General features: G+C 38.6%; 1 protein-coding gene across 6 annotated transcripts in view; it reads left to right on the forward strand.

Moving 5' to 3' along the window:
- The window catches only part of unc5a (unc-5 netrin receptor A), a 154958-nt gene extending 135364 nt beyond the window's left edge, over window positions 1–19594 (forward strand). For all 6 annotated transcript variants that reach the window (XM_043257248.1, XM_043257250.1, XM_043257251.1 and 3 more), the window contains 5 exons: window positions 1984–2217; window positions 9729–9878; window positions 12968–13132; window positions 13838–14016; window positions 16055–19594. In XM_043257248.1, coding sequence (XP_043113183.1) covers window positions 1984–2217; window positions 9729–9878; window positions 12968–13132; window positions 13838–14016; window positions 16055–16220 — 894 coding nt within the window. In that variant the 3' untranslated portion in view covers window positions 16221–19594. The remainder of the gene's footprint in view (window positions 1–1983; window positions 2218–9728; window positions 9879–12967; window positions 13133–13837; window positions 14017–16054) is intronic.
- Window positions 19595–20046: the final 452 nt, after the last annotated feature.

The following is a 20046-nucleotide window of genomic DNA, read 5'->3' on the forward strand; positions in this document are numbered from 1 at the left end:
GCATTACCCTATACTAGGGACACTTGAAGGCATCTCTGATGTCTGTCAGGATTTTTTCACCCAATTAAACTAATTATCTTGCCATGCCCTGACGAGCTCCATATTGCGCATGGCAACCTGTTAATTAAGTTTATTCTCCTGGTTATTAGTAGAGAAGCACCTCAAACTGTCAAACTCACTAACTGATTAACACAAAACAGTGGGGTGCAAAATGACGTAAGTTCAGTGTGGCGTTGCAGCGGATGAAGTAATGGATGTGGCTTAAACTTAGTGGGGGTTGGGGAATTATTATATGATCTATATATATATATATATATATTATATATATATATATATATATATATATATAATATTAATTATTAATTATATAATATATATATATATTGGGTGTATATATATATATATTGCATGAAATTATAATAATATTTAATATAGATTTGGGTATTTTGTGATCAAATAGAATCAGCTTATAATAATAAAATAATATAACATTTGGGGTATTTTTGATCAAATAGAATCAGCTTTATCATAAATATATATATATATTCTATATATACAAATATATATATATATATATATATATATATATATATATATAGTGACGAGTCGGCTGCCCCTCCCCTTTATTGTCGTCATCGCCCCGTCCTTTATTCGCCGCCCTTCACCAGGCTCCCGACGGGAGTGGGCGTGTCCGATAGGAGGGGCGTGGTATTGGACAGGTCTGGCGGCGTGTGACGAGGCACACCTGAAGGGTATCAAGCCTCGTTACCGCTGCCGTTAAATGCCGAGCAGCGCATGCACGCTGGCGTGGGTCCAGGAAGGGTGCGCGAAGGAACGCGTCACGCCGTCAGAGAAGCGCGTGGTCGGTCTCCGTAGTCCAGGCGATGACTGCACACGTGTACGGCTGACGGGCCAGGATGCCGGGCTGTTTATCCCTTCAAAACTGCCGAGCGGGAAGAAGCCGCCGCCCCTCGCGCCCCGGACCAGAGATGGGAGCGCGTGCGGCCGCCGGACTCTGCCCCTTTACCTGGACCCTTCCCCCTGGAGCACTACCTGACCTTCACTCACCCTGCAGCACGACGAGAACACCAGTTCCCCCATTTATTTTGGACACTTTTTTTTTTTTTTTTTTTTTTTTTCTTCCCTGGACCCTTTATTTTGTAATTTTCTGTTACTAAAAAGCCACTCCGAGGCCTGACGCCACGCCCACTGTGTCTGTCGTTGCCTCCTCCCGCCACGATAGATAGATAAACACACTGTAAAGGTGAAATGTAGTTATTTTAAATTATAATAATAATGTAAATTGATGGTATTTTTGAACAAATAGATGCAACGTTGGTGAGCACAAAAAAACATTTAAGAAATCCCCAAGCTTTTGAATGATTTTGTACGTTGAAGCAGCAACCTGAGACATGTTTGGGAATCAGAATATCAGAGACCTGAGCCAGTAAAGTCATCTAAAAATACATAGCACCACCTAGCTTTGTGGCAGACAGTTATGCAACTGATAGCTATAGAAATTTTATTTAGAAAATACAAAAATACCCTTAACAAATCAGAAAAAATACATAAAAATCATTCATTAAATCATTCATTCCATTTTGTTTTTATTAAATTATATGAATTTAAATTGCTCCTATTCCTGTATTATCTTTTGGTGTTTTCACATAAGTACATCTGAACTGTGGAAATTTATTTCCTGCTTGTAATCAGAAGACCAGGAAGCCCTGATCACTTAGTGGGCACTACCGTGTGTGAACATTCTGGATGAACTCCTGCTATTAGTGTCTCATTAGAGCACGGAACACAGCTCATTATGCAGATCTTTCCGTTTCTGCTCAGCCAGATCGCTTCACTGTATCTAAAATCTGACACTGAACATCCTCAGGGCAGGACCTGACCATCTCTCCAATAACTCCACTGACACATCCGCTCTCTGCTCTCCCCTCTGATCCCTGTGCCATTGTCTCATTGGCTCCTCAGGATGTACTTCAGCTTGGTGAAGAAGTGGTTTCGGAGCCGTACTACTGCCAGCTGGAGGCGGAGACGTGCCGGGTGTTCACTGAGCAGCTGGGCCGCTTTGCTCTGGTCGGGGAGTCCCTTAGCATGGCTGCAGCTAAACGCTTAAAACTGCTGCTGTTTGCTCCCGCCTACTGCTCTACGCTCGAGTACAACATCCGCATCTACTGCATGGACGACACACAGGACCTGCTAAAGGTGAGGCCTTTGATTCAAAATATACGTTAGCTATACTTATGCCAATTACCCAGCCAACACAAATATGCTGTATTATTTTCCAATGTTGCCGTTAGGTTTTTTGATGTAATGTTAACATTAAAGTCCACTTGAACTGAACATTTGCGACCGTGGTTAATGATGCCATCCCCAAGCCGACATTTTAGAGAAGAGCATTTTCAGATTTGAGTGTTTTTTGTGGATTGACGTGCATGGATGGATTGTTCATCACAAAAATAGCAATGTGAGCTAACAAAATAAACACAGACAGTTTTTCATGCAGACTTTAAAGAAACATCTTTTGTTCATTTATTAATATTATGGGAATGTTAATATTTTAAAAACCTTTGACAAATGTCCAACAAAAAATTGTGAAAAAACGTTCCATGAAAGATGCAAGTGCTAGCATTTTACGAACCAGAAAACTCTGAATGAACATTTTATTTATTATTAATTGCATTCTATTTTATGCTACTGGAAAAATGTTTCTTCATCTTGAGAGAACCTAGTATAGCTACTTTTGTCTCCTTGCTCCCAATCCCAGTCCTCTTGAACCCTGCTGAAAGAACAAACTTAGACCAGTTTGATAGAAATAGTTCACCCAGTTTACTTACCCTCATGTTGTTCTTTCTTTTGTGGAGCACCAAAGTAGAAAATTAGAGGATTTTTTCAATGTCAATTATAAATGACTTATTGATTCAATTTTTCATTAATATGAAGAAAAGCGGCAAACATGTTCAGAAGTATTTGTAAATTGTATGATGACAGAATTTTTATTTTTGGAGAACTATTCATTTAATTGCTGGTACGCCAAAGATGTCTTGCCATTTAAAAAAAAAAGAAAAGAAAAGAAATAAAATGAAATAAAGTACAGATTTTTTTTCCTGTTCCTTTTTGTTTTTTTTTCTACTTTCATCAGACAGTAATTTTTTTAGTTCCTTCTAGCTTACGCTTATTTTTCTTTCGTTCCCCCTTCTAAAAGATCAGGAATAATCAAGAGCTAATGCCAAAGCAGCCTCCCTCGAGGAGCACGTCTGAGCAGACTGTTAAGATTTCATTTGCATGCTTAATTAGTAAATGAAAAGGAGAGACTCTCTGGCCGTGGCCCCTGAGCACCGCTCGGCTCTCACTGTCAAAGTAAGAGGGTCCGTTCCCTGCTCTGCCCACTCCAGCCTCTGAGAGCCTGCCAGAAAAGATGACCTGGCCTACCCAAAGCTGCCCGCTGGGCCCCACTAGGGTGGGCTGTCGGGGGAAAGAGATTACGAAAGAGATGCCAGGAATTTGCCCGGTTTGTTTAAAATGAGCTCTTAGCCATGCAGAGATGAGAAGTACTCCAGTGTATGATGGATGTGTGCACCTCCCCTCCAATTCTCTCCAAAGGGTTCACGAGAATGCTGACTGTTCTGTCGTTTTAAAGTGAGGTGTTGAAGTGGTGATTTGTTGGACCCCCCATACAAAAAAAAAAAAAAAAAAACACTTTATTTTTTTTTTTTTTTTTCAGTCGTTGCTGTTATTTAGAGATTGAAAATGTGGATATGTGATGTGCTTTTAGCTATAGCTAGGGTGTTGAGCTTTTAATATAGATGCTTTTTTAACCCATGGCCTCCTTTCATACTAACCTTGCCTTTGATCAGGAGTGGGCCGCTCCAGGGGAATCTTCATACGTGGACAGACTCAGTCATGCAATGCTCTTGTGTGGTGCTGCTTTCTATGAATCCACAGTATCTGCATTTTTCACTCCCCTCAAATGCACACACTGCTGCGGTGAGCCACAATGGCCTTATAGGATATGCATTTTTTTTTACTCTGTGGTTTAGCAGGGAGTCAAGTGGACTGTATGCTGATCTTTGTTCAGTTTTTGTTCCAGGCCAGAAATACACCGCATGCAAGTACATGAATGCGAATCCTTCTAAAATATATTGTTCAACCTGGAAATGTGCATTTATAAATATGTAAAAATGCCTATTCTGTTCTTCTAAACAATCTTGATGTTTTCAGTTGGTGGATAACAGAATTTGCTGAATGAACTCTATTTTGCATGAATAAAAAGTCCAAACTATAAATCCAAAGTTCTGTCATGAAACTCTTGATATCGCAGGCTGATAGGTTATACCTCGGTTTGACATTATGGCACGTTTATTCACATGGCTCAGCTGATTCTCGACACGCCAGCAGTTTCATGTCATTATGTTCTACAATGTTTTAAACCCTTTCTCATTGCACGCTGCATTTTTAGTTATATTTTATATTAGCTTCACTGCTGTTTGGTTTTTTTTTCTGCCGTATTGATGCAAGAATGCTTGTAAAGCCAAGCATTTGTCAATGTGAGTAGAACATGTTTGTGGTCTAACAGGTGTTTCACCCCATGAGAACCACATCTGAGTCCCTGATTGACTTTCCTTCAAATATGTAAGGTTGATTTATTGTGATGGAATTATTATGCTAATGGTTGCTGATAACAGAAGAGGATTTCAGAATTAGCATAGCATTAGAAGCGTCGGTCATGACAAAGATGCATTGTTATTTTTTTTCTGCATCTTTTCCACCATCGTCTTGGGTGAATATTAATTGCATTTTGATTGCCGCAGGACTACTATATTAGTTCGAGAAATGGTAATTCACCACAAATGAAAGCGATATTTCTATTATTTTTAGTGGCTGTCACTCCATTGTTGAGCTAAGAACTTCCCACACTGTACAAATACTTTTTCTCTTTTCCAATTTCTTTCCTAATTATTCTTTCTTTCTCAGTCATAAGCTTTGCATGTGCCAAAAACAACAGAACTCTTTAATATCCCAATTAAGTCACATTAAAACAATGTCATTGTCTTTAATCACAAATATGACATTTGGGAGTCAGTGACATTTCAGCAGAGATGCTTCCAATATGTTTGTGAGTCTTATGGGACCAATTAGATAAATATTTAATGTACAGCTGCCTGTTTGAGAACTGCTTCCACTGCTGGTTTTACTGTAGCTGGATACATCATAGCGATCCTTCCAAAAACTCCAGGTCAGACGTCTCCTTGCTTAATTATTGTGCTTACTAACATACATGTCCTCCAAATGTAAACCTGACCTTATTAGGCAACGCTGACCTTATTTGAGCCACAGTGTTGGACATGCACAAACCGCTACGCCAAGACTTTGACCCTTTCATTCTCACCATAGTATTTGACCTTTCAACAAAGATTGCAAGATTGGCAACGTCTGCAAAAAGAGCATTAAGATCACGATTATAGTGCACTAACATGTTGCAAAATGGTTTGAAGCACCAGCGAGGAACGTTTTGGGTTCACTGGTTTATCTGGCTCGTCACCAGGCAGTGAATTGTAAAATATCCTCTCGTTTCAGAGATGAATGAGCGATGACCTTTGGTGCCTCTTTCCAAATGTTGTTCACATTTAATCAAGACCCGTGTGATATTCTCTTCTCCCTCCAGACCTTTCAACCCAGCAGCCAAATGTCTGAGGAGCCACGTCTGGTGTTTTCTATCTGCTGACTGGGCTAGAAACAAATAGAGAGAGAGGAGAGCAAGCGTTCTCATATTTGACCTTTCGTCTAACGTCTGAGCATAATTTGCGCGTATGTGCGTGCATTCACGCTGTCGGGGGGAGAAACCAAAAATGGTGCACGGCTTTGATCACTGACGTAACATTTAACGAGACAGACGCCTTCATCAACCCGACAATGCGAAAGAACGAGATTAAACAAAACCTGTTGCTCGGATTCGGATTCGTCAAATTCGTTTTTTTTTGGAACGCTTGTTTGGAAAGATGCTCGTGTTTTTAGTTTTTAATCAGAGAGAAATATTTGAGGTGTTGGGTGGGAAGGAGAAAAATAACCTCATCACCAGCTAGAGAAAACTCACAGACATATGTCTAGATGATTTACATCTGTGAAATGTTTGCCTCCATCATTCAGTTCTTTTTTCTGACTTTTTTGACTTGCTCATCAGCTCAGAAAGTGCAAGGTCTGTTTTCTCACGGCTGAGAAGTTGCAGAAGACGCCATGCGGAAATTAGTCAATGTCAGTCACTTTGTTATGCTCTCATATCTTTATGTGCTGTGAGACAGACTGCAAGAAATCTTCTATTACTGCGGATCTATACTGTCATTAAAATCAAAGCCTTTTTATTTAATTCACTGATTTAAGATGTTGCATAACAAACTTGTCTCTGTGGTTGTTAATTTATGGCGTGTTCATTTTGATTTTATACGGTATGATGGTTATTTCTTGTACCTTATTACTGGCAAGCCGGTGGGGACAAAATGGATTGAGCCCTCTCTGCATTCATGCTTAATAGCTTTTTATTTGAACAGCCCTGAGATTGATACACTAGAAGGAATTTATTAAGGCACGCATCATACTTAGGGGCTGGGACTTGAGCAAACCCGTAACGATATTAAGTTTAAGTTTTAAGTATCAAGTTAACCACCCTAACAACTACCCGGAACAGCCTAGCAACCTCACGACAAAATGCAAAAAAAACATGGAACACTTTTGTCCACTGCGGTTCAATCTTCTGAGAGTTGACATTAAGTGTTTTATCTTAATGGAAGTTTGGGTCACTGTGAACTTTGTAAACACATTGCCCTTTTGCCTGAATGGTTTTTAAATGTTTAGCTTGTGTTTGGCAGAGGAGCGCTTGTAGCGTGTGAGTTGTAGCAGAGCATCTAACCTCTTTCTGTCAAAGACGGCGAGGGGAGATAAACTATAGAAGAGACTCTTGTATTCCCAAATGGAGTGCAGCAGTAGTCCGTCAGAGCCCCCGCTCAGCACTCCACAGGAGCTGTCCAGGCCTGTGAGGATGAAGGGTTTGTGGGCTCTGGAGGACTGTGGCCATGCTTCCCATAATCCTGTTATCTGTCTCTCTAAAGCTTACCACTCTTCTGACCCGAAGACACCAGTGTTAAGCTGCCTCTGTCTTCTCTCCATTCGTTTTTTTTGTATTATATCGCTCTCTTGCTCGCTCTCTTTTTCACCCTCTCTTGCTCCAGTTCTTCGTTTTCCAGTGAGTATGAAAAAGGCAGAGGGTGGGCTTCATCGTATATTTTTTTTTTTTTTTTTTTTGTAAAGTCACAGTCAAAGAATAGATTTTTCCCAAGTATTTTATATGGCAAAGTTATCAACATCTTGTCTTCATGTCCCTTGTATATACTTTCAAAGACTCTTTACAAAAATACAGTGGTGACCAGTTTCTGCCAAAATGGTGTGGTTACTGCAGTTCTTGTCAAGGGTGTCATGCACTTATTTTTTGAAGGAGAACAAGTGGCATTTCTGGCTCTCTTGATGCCCCAGGCGAGAAAAGACATGACAAAAGAGAGAAAAAAAAATGCCGTTATTCTTGTACTAAGGGAGTTCAAATCACAATAATATATTTGTTTGTTTATTATTTTAAACCATATTGTTGTTATTATTTTTGGCTATACTACCGTAAAGCAAATTAATTAATATTGTCTTTTTTTGTGTAGTATTATTTTTTTGTTTGTTTGTTTTACTGTGTAGGTATTTATGTTGTTTATTTTATGGTATATTGTTTTCAAAGTGTATTTTGCATGCAATTAATTTCTTTTTATTGAAGGAAGTGATGTTTGGATTATTTTAATAACATTCTGTGACAATTTATTAACAAGACAATGGGGTGTAATCAGGGCCAATATTCGCTCAGCCTGAGACATATGTTGAAAGCAAACACACAAATGGCAAGCTCAGTTCTTGGCTGAGATGCAGCAGCGGCGGGCCAAGACTGACATGTTTCTGCTCATCATTTCGAGCTGGCCTTGTTAATATACGTAGGGTGGACAGGCTGGACTGTGTCTGCATTGGTATGCATGCTCTTAGTTATTCATAATGGGATAATTGGCGTGCTCTTCTGTGTCTCCCATTACTAGGCAGCTAGATGTGCTGATAGGTCAGAATCAGGATCAAAGTCCATAATCAGCAATTTGCAATGCTAATTTCCCTCCCATAGAGTGATTGTATTTAAGAGAACAATGTAAAATGAGTTGCTCGAAGCCTAAATAAAGTGTCTTTTGTGGTGGAAGAGAGATTATATTCCTCTTCTGATTGGAGTGCGCTTAGCCATTGACTGACATATGACCTAATGGCATGAGATAAATCTTTGACCTCTAACCTATTCGGTTCTCTTAAAATTCACCTCGATGTTTGGCTATAGAACCATGAAAGACTTCAACGTCTCTATCTTTGCTGTGTTAATGGAGAAAGACTATAGCTTGACTTTCAGACTCTGATAGTAAAAATGTTTAAAACTACTTTCATTATCTCCCATGAAACCACTTGTGGTCTTTAAAAAGATAAAAGGGTGTTTTATGCCAGAGACCAGAGGAAAAAAAAAAAAAAAACATGTGTAGAATTTTTAGTTTTAGCTTAGTTTGTTATATAAAGATACTTTGTTCTGGCCTCATTCTAAGACATAATACATTGTGACAAGCTCAAAAAAAGATAGTTAGATTGTATTAGTTTAGTTTAGTTTCCTAAAAGGCCTTAAGTTAGAAATCGTCTCCCTGTAAAAGAAACTCACTCGCTTTTGAAACTGTAGTTAAGTAGATAATATGGTACTTGTACAGCAGGTATTGCAAATGAATAATTAACAGGTTCTATACCGTTTTAATTGAAACTGGGCCTGCCGATACTTGGTAAAGAGTGCAGAAAATTGAATCGTCCATGTGCAGATAAAAATCACTGAGATTCTCCATCTTAATTAGAGGCGCTCTCAAACACAATTCATGTGCATCCACATTCACACAGAAAAGAATCAAACATATGGTAATTACCGCACCCCCTACCTCTCTCCTCCATTTGTTGTCTATTCGTTCAAGTAGCTTTCTTTTATACACACCGCAGCTCGCTTCTCGGGAGCGCTTCACCTGTTTCGTTTTCCTTTAGTCCTTACCTTTGTGCTGTTGTTATGCTAGCAAGTTTGAATGTTATGAAAGATTGCCGTCCTGATTGGGAAGGTCTGCCAGTCCTCTAACCTTGGCGTCCAATTCATCATGTTGTTTGAGCTGTAGTTCCTCTGTGCGAGCCGAGGTCTTTGATGGGAGTCTTTCGGCTTTCAGAGACCTCTGCTCCACGCACTCCTTTAGCATGAGAGATGTGCCCTGAAAAAGAATTGATAGATCAGCCAGGATGTGCATGGATATTATTACCTAATTCCAGATGGCCGTTCTGATGGCAACAAATGGCCTTGCCGTACCAACCCCACTGAGACGAAAACATTAGACGTGCGAGTACAAATTTCTCCTGGCACAGCCGCAGAAATGAAATTAAACGGATCTTTGATGCACGAACAATGAGCGCTTGACGAATAGCTCGGCTCGAACCTTCATTACCCCAGCACCCTTGGATTTGGAATGCGTTCGCCAGATTTGCCGTGACCTTGGCATGATATTAAAGCAGCGTAGGGGAAACGGAACCGGGTTACGAAAGCCGTGGCCTGACTGACTGTGCTGTGCCGTGTTTCTCCACAGGAGGTGATGCAGATGGAAAGACAGCTGGGTGGTCGACTGATTGACGAGCCTCACGTCTTGCTCTTCAAAGACAGCTACCATAACCTGCGCCTCTCGATTCACGACATGCCCCAGGCACACTGGAGGAGCAAACTACTCGCCGGCTATCAGGTGGGTTTCTGTAAAACAACTCTTCTAGCAGCGCTTCTTGTATTAATGGTGTTTGCAACAGTGAGCTACTCTATTGTTAGCGCCAATACTTGGGATTAGCAGTCACCCATAACCTCAAATATTAAATGTATTTAACATTAAATATAAAAAACCTGGAAGACTGCGGTACTAATAATTTCACAGGGGTGAAAGCCTTTCGAAAAGTACACACTTACAAAAAGTACATATTAGGGCATGTAAGAGGGCTTTTCTTTTTTAATAGCTAAAGGTGGTTTGGGCGGTTTTTGCACTACTAGTGTCAAATAGCAGAACTACTAAAATACAGCATGTTTTCAAATAACCTTTGCAAACATTCCTTTCACGTATTATGCCTCCCCTAACTCAAGCCTTACAAACACGGCTCTTATAAGACTGTAGAAGTGAAAGCACATCTCAGCACGTAAAAGTAAACCGTTAGACTGCTATTTTCAATAAGAGGTCAATCATACAATACTTTTTACTTCCCATTTATCCTAGCTGTTGAGAATATACAAGTTTGTTATATCAGTTGAAACCAAAAACATATAATAAAATCAATTGTAACTGAATGCTATGATTGGACGAATATTTTGTGTTGACGGAAGATACTGTCCAAATGTTTATACATATATAGACCACCTTATTGATTGCTGTCAAAAATGTTTCTGGAAAAATTACCTACTGTATCTTTAATCCTGGGTTATAATCCCAGGGAAAGCTAAGTCCAGAGTTATCTTGCTTAATATTACACATTGCTCATAATTTACCTAAGGGTTAAAAAGCGCTCGGCTATACGATTTTGTCACCATTTGACGGTTTTTGCCTCATTACCGTTTATAGAATATACAGTTTTCTTTGACTGTCTAAAACATGTGAGTTGGAGGCACGTGATTGGCTGTCTGTTGCTAAGCATCTAGTCATAGCATTCTAAAACCACATTGTTTTACACTGTACATGCTTGGCACCGCAATGTGGGGTTAACAGTGCAAAAACAAGCCTGCTTTGCTTGGTAAATAATAATACCTCTTGAAAGAGTACCCAATGACAGCTTTTATACTCTTTTTAAACTGACAGTGTAGGAAAATACATTCATATTTAGAGAAGCAATCAATCAAAGTCCTAGTAACCACATGACTATCTGCTAAAACACCCATGCAGAACAATTTCGTAACCGCATAACGACACCCTAGCAACCGCCCAAATTGTTCTGGCTTTGTGACAAGAACTCAAGGGTAAGCTCAGCAAAAGGTTTTTTTTCTCTGTTTGAAATTCTCTGCCTCTATAACATGTATTGCAGATGTTTTGTCTTTTTGATCTTTGTTGTCAAAGCCTTTTTTGGAACGTAATTGAACAAGTTAGAGTTAGCTAGCTAAGTTGTTTTTTCTTGGCGGGGGGATTTGAAGTGCTGTGTTCTGTAGCTGCTCTGAGGTGTCTAACAGGGTGTGTGATCTGGTATGTCCTCCGGATTGCTGTAATTGGAAATTTCTTTGGTTTCGCCTCATTAGAGTATTTCTGAACGTGCGGGAATGCTAAAGAAGCCCATTATAGAGTGAATTGGCGAGCAGGGACCCTAGAACGTCTGCTCTTAATAACATGCACGGCCTTGGCTACGAGTTAACGGCTTCTTGGGTAAAGAAGGATTGAGAGCGCTGCAGTTTTCTCATATGTCTTCCTCACTCGCTCTGCCCATCTCAGGACTCTTTCCTGCTGGTGGAGATTAAATATAGACCAATATGTAAATGCTCAAGGCTGCAACACCTGATTTTTCTCGTATTTCCCTTCCTGGATCATGTATGCTGGGCCTCAGAGGAACGTCTCTGGATTCTGGAGGAATCTTGGCGTAAAAAGCTCCTCGGAGGATTTGGAGATGCCAGCTAAGTGTATTACAGCACAAATGTGCATAGAGGAAACATTTTCTCACCTGAACTTCCCCTATTTTTTTGTAGATAAGTATGTTGCTAGGCTTGGTTTTTCAGTCTATGTAACAGCTCCCCCATTGGAGTAATCTGAGGTACTGCATATTCACTAATAACACTGCCTTTTATTGATTTGCTTGCTGTTTGATTAGGTCATGATTGATGTGTAGTCTTAAATAACGTGCGCTTATCTTTGTTTTTTGAGTCGCTCTCCACAATTAATTAGGCGGTATGAGACGAGAGCATGTTATAAAGCTAAATAATTAGTCTAATCAGACTGTCGCGCTGAACGTGTTGTTTTTGACAGACTAAATGTATTGTTTTAATACGTGTTCTTATTTTATTTGACTGTGGATATGCAGGCATATCTGCTTTATCTACTGAATTGTGCTCGTTCATAAATTAAATCCAAATCCCCAGTTGTGAACAATTAGCTTTTAAGGATGTTCTACTATTGTCAGAGACAAAGAAACTATTTTGCTGCTTCATTTGAAAATGTTGCCAACAATAGATTTAGAAGAGCTTTCACAGACTCGCACCGGCAGCCACAGCATCATAAATCATCAGGTGTTGGACTTTTTCTTTGTCTGCGTCTCTTACTGACCGTCAAATTCAGCTGGATCTATTGTTTGCAAGTGGAGAACTTTTAATGAAAAGGAAGCTGTGCATTATCTACCAAGTGACAGAATTGTTCTCTCTGGATTATTTATGTCAGATTCAAAGTTTGTCAAAGATTGCCAAAATGTGGAAACTTTTGCATAATTCATGTCGAAAAAAATTAACTGCATTCTTCTACGGCACTGAAATGTGCCAGTTTTTACAGCTTTTCGCTTAAATCTATATTTGTATATTTTGCAAAAATTCTAAAGATTCAAAATTCTATATATTAAAAAAAAAAATATATATATATATATATATATATATATATATATATATATATATATATATATATGTATATGTATGTATAAATATATATGTATGTATAAATATATATGTATGTGTGTGTGTATATGTGACACAATTTGGATTGTATTCCTGATTTATTTGGTTTTGGTTTTTTAAACCGTTAGTTCTGGCAAGTAGAGTATAGATTTCAGAAGTGATTTTTTTTTATGGACAGTCAGAATTCAGCGTGAAATGTCTTTGGTCCTTTAGGAGATCCCGTTCTATCACATCTGGAGCGGCTCTCAGCGGACCCTGCACTGCACCTTCACACTGGAGAGACAGAGCCTGAGCACCTGTGATCTCACCTGCACGCTGTGTGTGTGGCAGGTGGAAGGGGAAGGACAAAGCTTCACGCTGGACTTCAACATCTCAAAGGTAACTTAGACCACCTGCAATACATCCCAGTAAACAGTAGAGATGATTGTTATTATTATTATTATTAAAGCTTCTTTGAGATGTTTTGTGATTTTGATTTTGGTTTACAATGAGAATTGGAATTGAATTTGGAATTTAAATGATTTGATAATGTATTGTGCGTACCTGAGATTCATTTTTGACATTCTATAAAATTCTATACAAATTCTATAAACTTCTATAACATTGAAATAGAATTGAAACGGATACATATGCACGCAAAAATGTGCACACATATTAATCTTGTATTATGATTTGTAGTTTAAATGTAAACTGAATGTGCATTAAATTTACATTTAAATAAAATCTACACAACCTGAATGAATGCCACATTCTCTTTAACTATTTTCCAAACTGATTCAGCTGCAAACAATTAGATTTTGAATTCGGTTTATAATCAGAATGGAAATTCATTCATTCACAGTAAATGTAATAGACTTGGTACTGTGCTCCGCAATCAGACATGTTTTTGAATTTGTCCGAATTTAGAATCTAATGTGATCTGAATGTGAACTGAACTGTAGTCTACTCATGCATCTTTTAACCATTTCTCATAAATTCAGTTCAATTTGATTCTCACATTCTACTAAATGATTTTTCAACCTCGTGCAAACAAAGATCAGTTGGAATGAGTAACATATGACGTTGAACTGTTCTTGACTCCAGGACATCAGACCACTGGACTCTGATTTCCTGTTAATGGACAACTGCACCCCTGCCCTGGCTGGTCCGAGCGCATTCCAGATCCCTTACCTCATCCGACAGAAGATCTGCAGCAGTCTGGACACCCCCTGTCCCAATGGAGCAGACTGGAGACTACTGGCCCAGAGACTGAAGCTTGACAGGTAGGACCTCTCAGTGCTAGAAGCTATTATCTCTGAAGTCCGGAATGGATTCTGTTTAACAAAATCTGAGGATTCTTTTTGTGAGTTGTGGAAACTATTTTTTGTACAGTGCCAATATCTAGAGCAGATTGTGCAGTTCTCCACTTGCATATTAAATATAGACTTCCACAGGAAATTACAAGGCAGTGATTTAATTACTGTCCCAATGAACTTCCTCCAGGTAATGGAACATAATGGGCAGACTTCATTTGTCCAATAATGTTTACTTGCTCCGATTAATTACAATTTGAAGTGTTGTGGTGTGTGTTCAATTAGCACACTAGCCCAAAACGATCAATTTTAATTTACTTAGTTAAGAGAAAGTACAGAATCCACACAGGTGGAAATGTTCTTAATGTTTTTTTTTATCTCAAGACGCTGTCCTCGGAAAATGTTTTAGGACTTGAAAGCACCACTACTAGTGAATACAACCCCGACTGTAAACCTTTTCTCACTGAGAACAGAGAGCATGTAGAAAACAACACTTAAAGCCCCAGGCATTTGAGGTACAGAAAAAGGCCGTTAGATCGAACTACCCACTTCAGCTTCCTTCGGGAGATGCATCTCGCAACATCTAATACGCTGCAAAAAGGGGTTGCTTTGTTCTTATTGATCAGCTTTGATCCGAAAGGTTCAGCCTGGTCAATGGAAAAGGTCACATGCAACCTGGGTTTTACCCTTTTAGAGGACTGAGACCCACAGTAGATAATTCATCAAATGAAAATGCAGGGCTGCTTTAATTCAGGAGTTAACAAAAGGGTGTAAAGCACGTGTTCTGAAGACCTGAGTGTTCGTGCATTGGTTTAGTGTATTGGAATGGATAATACTGTTTTATATTGCTCTGTGGAACAACTATGTCCAGCTAAAGTGTCTCTCTGGGCCAGCATGCATAGATTTTCTACTCTCTCTTTGAAAGGAGTGACAGAGAGGTTGATGTATTGCTTTACAATGCAAGATAAGCTTCTTGATGTTTTATTTCATTTCAGGGAGTAATAGCTTATGACTCTCCTGCAATCCTGATTTACTTCTTACAATGAAACAAACCATGCATTGCAAAGCATATTCATTGCATTTCTAATATGATCTGGTTATAAAGGAATAACAGAAAGCTAGCTAAGTGAATCGAACTAAAAATGCCCCGCTCATATTTCACCATAAAATGTAAATATTTTGTTTGTGCATGTGTGATTTGCATAAAGAAAACACAGCCTATTATTTAATTATTTTGTTTAATTTGTATATTGAATTTTATGCTGTCATGCTTAGTTTTCATTTTACATTAAATGTGTCATTAACGCTAATGCATTTTAAGATCAAAAGTTGTATCTGATTGCATTAACATTAGTTAATAATCCATTGTGAACTAACATGAACATGATTTTTTTTTTACTAAGTATCAGTAACAAGATAATAAATACTATGAAATATATGTCATTGTTCTTTACTTCATTGTTAAAAACCTTGAGGCCTTGAGGTAGTGGTATGAATCGACAAATGTTGACATATTGGTATTATAATTTTTTTTTTTATTAGTAATGCTGGAACATCAAAATATTTATTTTGCGTACATAATATGTGTGTGTACCATGTATACTTATTATGTATGCATAATATGCAATTAATCGTTGCCCAGCACTAATTATTATATTTTTTTGATCCTTTGAAACAAGTTTTGTTTTTTTCGTTATCGTGTAATGACACAATAGACAGATATTATTGATATTAGATTTGTCTATATAAATTAGTTTGAAATGTCAACCTAATTTATGTAGAAAATCTAATATCAACATTAACCAAAACTAAAGCAAGCTTAAGTTCAGCCACATGTGTGAAGAAAAATTCCATCTAAGACTCTATGCATCAGTAATAATTATATCTTGTTCTTTTTTCTTTCTATTTTTGATGCTTACAAATCAAACTGTCGCACTTTATTGATACAATCTTTCTGTCCACACTACAGTAAGGCTGACAATTTTCTTTCTTCTGTTTTCCTCCCCAGGCACATGAGTTTCTTTGCATCCAAAGCGAGCCCCACATCAGTGATTCTGGACTTATGGGAGACCCAGCACTTCCACAGCGGTAATCTCAATCAACTGGCCGCTGTGATGGCTGAGATTGGCAAGCAGGAGGCCATGATATTCCTGGTGTCAGACGGGGAGTGCTGACACATTAAAACTAGAGCGCGGCGGCCGTCTCTTGAGTGATGGGGTTGGGGAAGGACGCGACCCTCTGCCCGCCCCACCATAGATGAGAAACAAATCAAAGAACAGGGTTTACCCAACTATATGAGGCCACTTCCCTAGTGAATAGGGAATAAATGAAAACGAAAGAAAGGAAAAAAAAAAACAAAACAAAAAAAACAAGACCAGGCTCAGGAGGAACCTGGCAGGGCTTTTAGATGTACTGTGACTGAGACAAATGCCCCTTTCTCAGAACAAAAATCCATTTGTTTTGAAAATAATGGTGTATAGCAAATCCCAGATTCTATGATTCTGGTCCTGCCCTCAATCACTGACCAATATGTACTTTCTAACCACATTTGTGTTAGGCACATTGATATATTAATATCAGAATGGAAACTAAAACGGATCGGTTTAAAGCGTAAAACGTGCAAGTAAGGTGAATATTTTGCGAACTAATTCAGATTTGTGACATGCATTTTGTAAATGTGTACCATTTAGCAATATGCAAACACACATATCGATGACAATTTCCTTTGGCCGACACGTTTCTTACCTCGCAAAGCATTTAAAATTTGAGCGTTTGCTAAATTTCAGGTCGAAAACATTAAGTAGTAAAGCGTTTTTTGGTAAGAGCCATCACTAGTTCCTCTGCCCCTGTGCACTTAATGTGTTTGTTCATGAAGCCATAAAGTCCTAAATTCACCTCAATGCAATGGAATATATTCTGGATAATCAGTAGACAAGCACAGGATTCTGTGGATGTTTAGCTGCTGAAGGAAGGGTGATCAGGGACCAGTTTTGTAGAACATTGGACTTTAAAAAAAAAAAAAACAGGTGTCAGATGTTCCGCAAAGCATTTTTCCATGGCCGTCTTATGTCAGTGGAAACCTAGAATTCTCATCTGAGTCCATAGAAATCGTCGTTTATGAAGGAGAAAAAAAAAATAACAGGTCCCCATTTGAAAGGTTTCTCTTTTTTTATAAACAGAAAATGCAATACTACCAAATGTTTCATTGCTATTCTCCTTCATATTTAATGAGTCTATGTTTCTCTGAAAGCCATTTTGGCTTCAGGGCGATTTCTTAGTCGCAGGAGAGAAAAATTCTCATCAGCCACCCCCAAAAGACAGCAAATGTTCCATCCAAGAAAACTTCATCGACGCTCAGCAGCTGTCGTATTTTTCTAAATTCCTCCGTCACACGTGTGCTTTGTTTCTGCATAACTGTCACATCCTGTAGAACGGCAGCACGTCTCAGCCCTGCGTTTGGCGCCATGAATGTGCATTACACAGTTTGAAGATTGTCAGATTTATTTTTTTTCCCGTGCGTGTTTGAATGTTGAGAGTATTTCATTCCAAATGAAGGATGATTTGCGAGAAACTGTGGATCACAAACAGGCCGCTTTCATCTCGACAAGTAATGACGGCCACGTCTGGAGATGATTGGAGGAGTCCTGCATGTTCTCTCCACAGCAAGTGGAATTACACAGGCCTGTTTCGCTCCGCTAACAGAGAACTCAAGTTAAAGGCCAAATTGTGCACACATTGTGTTTTTTTTATTTTTTCCCCTCCGTGCTTTGGATTCACTCTGTTAAACAATTAACCAGTCATCTATTTTCTTTTTGTTTTTAATCTACAAAAGTCATCATGTCTTGTAGATAAGTACTATTCATCTCTGCGCAACCAAAGTGTATGAGCCATCTGGAGCATTTCTTTTCATATCTATGCCGATTGTGATTTCATTTTGTTTGGAGTACAAGTAACGCGTTCCTCAAATTCAACATGCATCTCTTTTTCTTTCAAGACTTGTGCAAACGTGTTTATTTTGAGCATTTCACTGGTAAAACGATTTAAATATTTAATACAGCACTTTGTAAAGTAATTGTAAATGATATTTTAATAACAAGCCAAAAAAGACAAGACAACTGACGTAACATTTGTCAAAGTATAACCTGTGAAGTGTTTGCCTACTGTTCATTGGTTATATAGCACTGAGTTCATTCTTTCTGCAGTGTTTGCGGTTTAGACTGTTTTCGCCATAAGTTTGTACATCGTCGTTTTGTTTCGTCCTGAGGCTGTTGGTTTATGGGTAATCAATCCTCAACACTACGTCATGAAAAAACAGATGCGCCAGTAAATGATGTATTTAGACAAGGATTTGGTGCGAAATTGTCAAATTCCTAACACTCAGGTTTACAAACAGTTCAGTTCAAATAGACATGCTACGCATTTCTAAACGTTACTGAGTGTGCATCAATGTTGTGCTTTTTCACTGACATAAAAAAAAAAAAAATCACCGTTCGGAGCTCACAAAGTCAGCTTGTAACACTGAATAAAGCAGATGCCATGATATTCACTAAAAGAACCACCGAACTCTCTTTATGACTGTACATTTTGTCAGCCTCATTCATAGCTGTTCTGTGTAAATGAATGTGTGAGTGTGCTATTTCTTTCCACTGACTTTCTTTTTGAACTGAAAACCGTAGAATTGTGTACCTGTGAATGTTCAATTCGATTTCTTATTTCAATGTTCCTTGCCTTTCTGCAAGTCAAAATGCTGTATTTATTACATGCCACAGCGCTTATGCAATTGTACAATTCTTTTCTATTATTTTTCTTTTTTTTCTTTTTTTTGGTAAAGTTACTTTCGTTTTTCTCGTCAATGTAAATTGTCGTCGATGAGTTTGTGGTAATAGGAAGCCCTCTTCTGCGGAAGGTTTTCTGTACTTTTTGGACAATGGTATGGATTTGTGGGTAGAATTTTGGAAATTCGTTTCTAAGTGCTTTCAAGTATTTACTTGGCCTTATGTATATATCTCTCTATGAAATTTCAGAAAAGGTATGTATAGTAATTGAACCTAAAATGGATGTAAATAAATTATATATTGTTAAAAGAGAGTGGAGTGATTTGTGCTCGCCCCATTTATGAGATTAAGACATTTTATATTTGGACGCAATTAGTAGCCTTTGGGGAAAAAAACCCCAACCCAGTAAGTCAGCACACAGCAACATGACTGCAGGTGATTTATTGACTAAATGTCTCTAGCACAGTTTCTTTATAAATGATTTGCGTCATCTGACATAGAAAACCTCTCTATAATATGCACAAGAATACAGCAGTTTATCGTTCTGAATGACACGCACAATAGTTAATGGCTGCAAAGCTATAAAAAAGGCACTTGATAGTTGATACATAACACAGTCAATACAAAAAAAAAAAAGTACAAAAATTGAGCTGTTGGCTCAAATATATATAGCTTTCTACGAGCAGGATATTGGAGTGTTGCATTTCTTCCGATTAGAGTGCAGGAGATTGCGATAAGGGAATGATGTTCTGGGAAGCATCTGGTACGTAGTCTCCGAAGAAAAGCCATTATGTTTGGAAGCGCCGTAAGATTATGCATATAGCCGGTGATATCCATAATCAGAATCGCTCAAAACCTTTGGCATACATGCGCTTTGCTCACCAGCTTGTGGAAACCACCGAAATGGCCACCGAGTTTTAAATAACACGGCAAGCAAATACGAACAAAGGCTCTAAGTGAATCCGGCCATATAATATTGCAGGATCCATTTGCACTAACGCAGAGCGTTTTCATGGTATCACAGGCCTTTCCTTAATTAGAACTACCTGTCTGATTAGAACAGATGAATGTGGTGTATTTAGTATTGAAGCCATGTAGAGACCATTGCTTGGGTCAGGATGAAACGCATGCAATCAGTGCTAATGTATTTCAGTGTAGCTGCCAGGGGCGTTTTATTCCTCTGTGGTTTGCCATTACCTTAAGTACCCTGGCACAGCAAATCAGG

This window comes from Puntigrus tetrazona, chromosome 14 (assembly GCF_018831695.1).
Source record: "Puntigrus tetrazona isolate hp1 chromosome 14, ASM1883169v1, whole genome shotgun sequence".
NCBI classification, from domain to species: domain Eukaryota; kingdom Metazoa; phylum Chordata; class Actinopteri; order Cypriniformes; family Cyprinidae; genus Puntigrus; species Puntigrus tetrazona.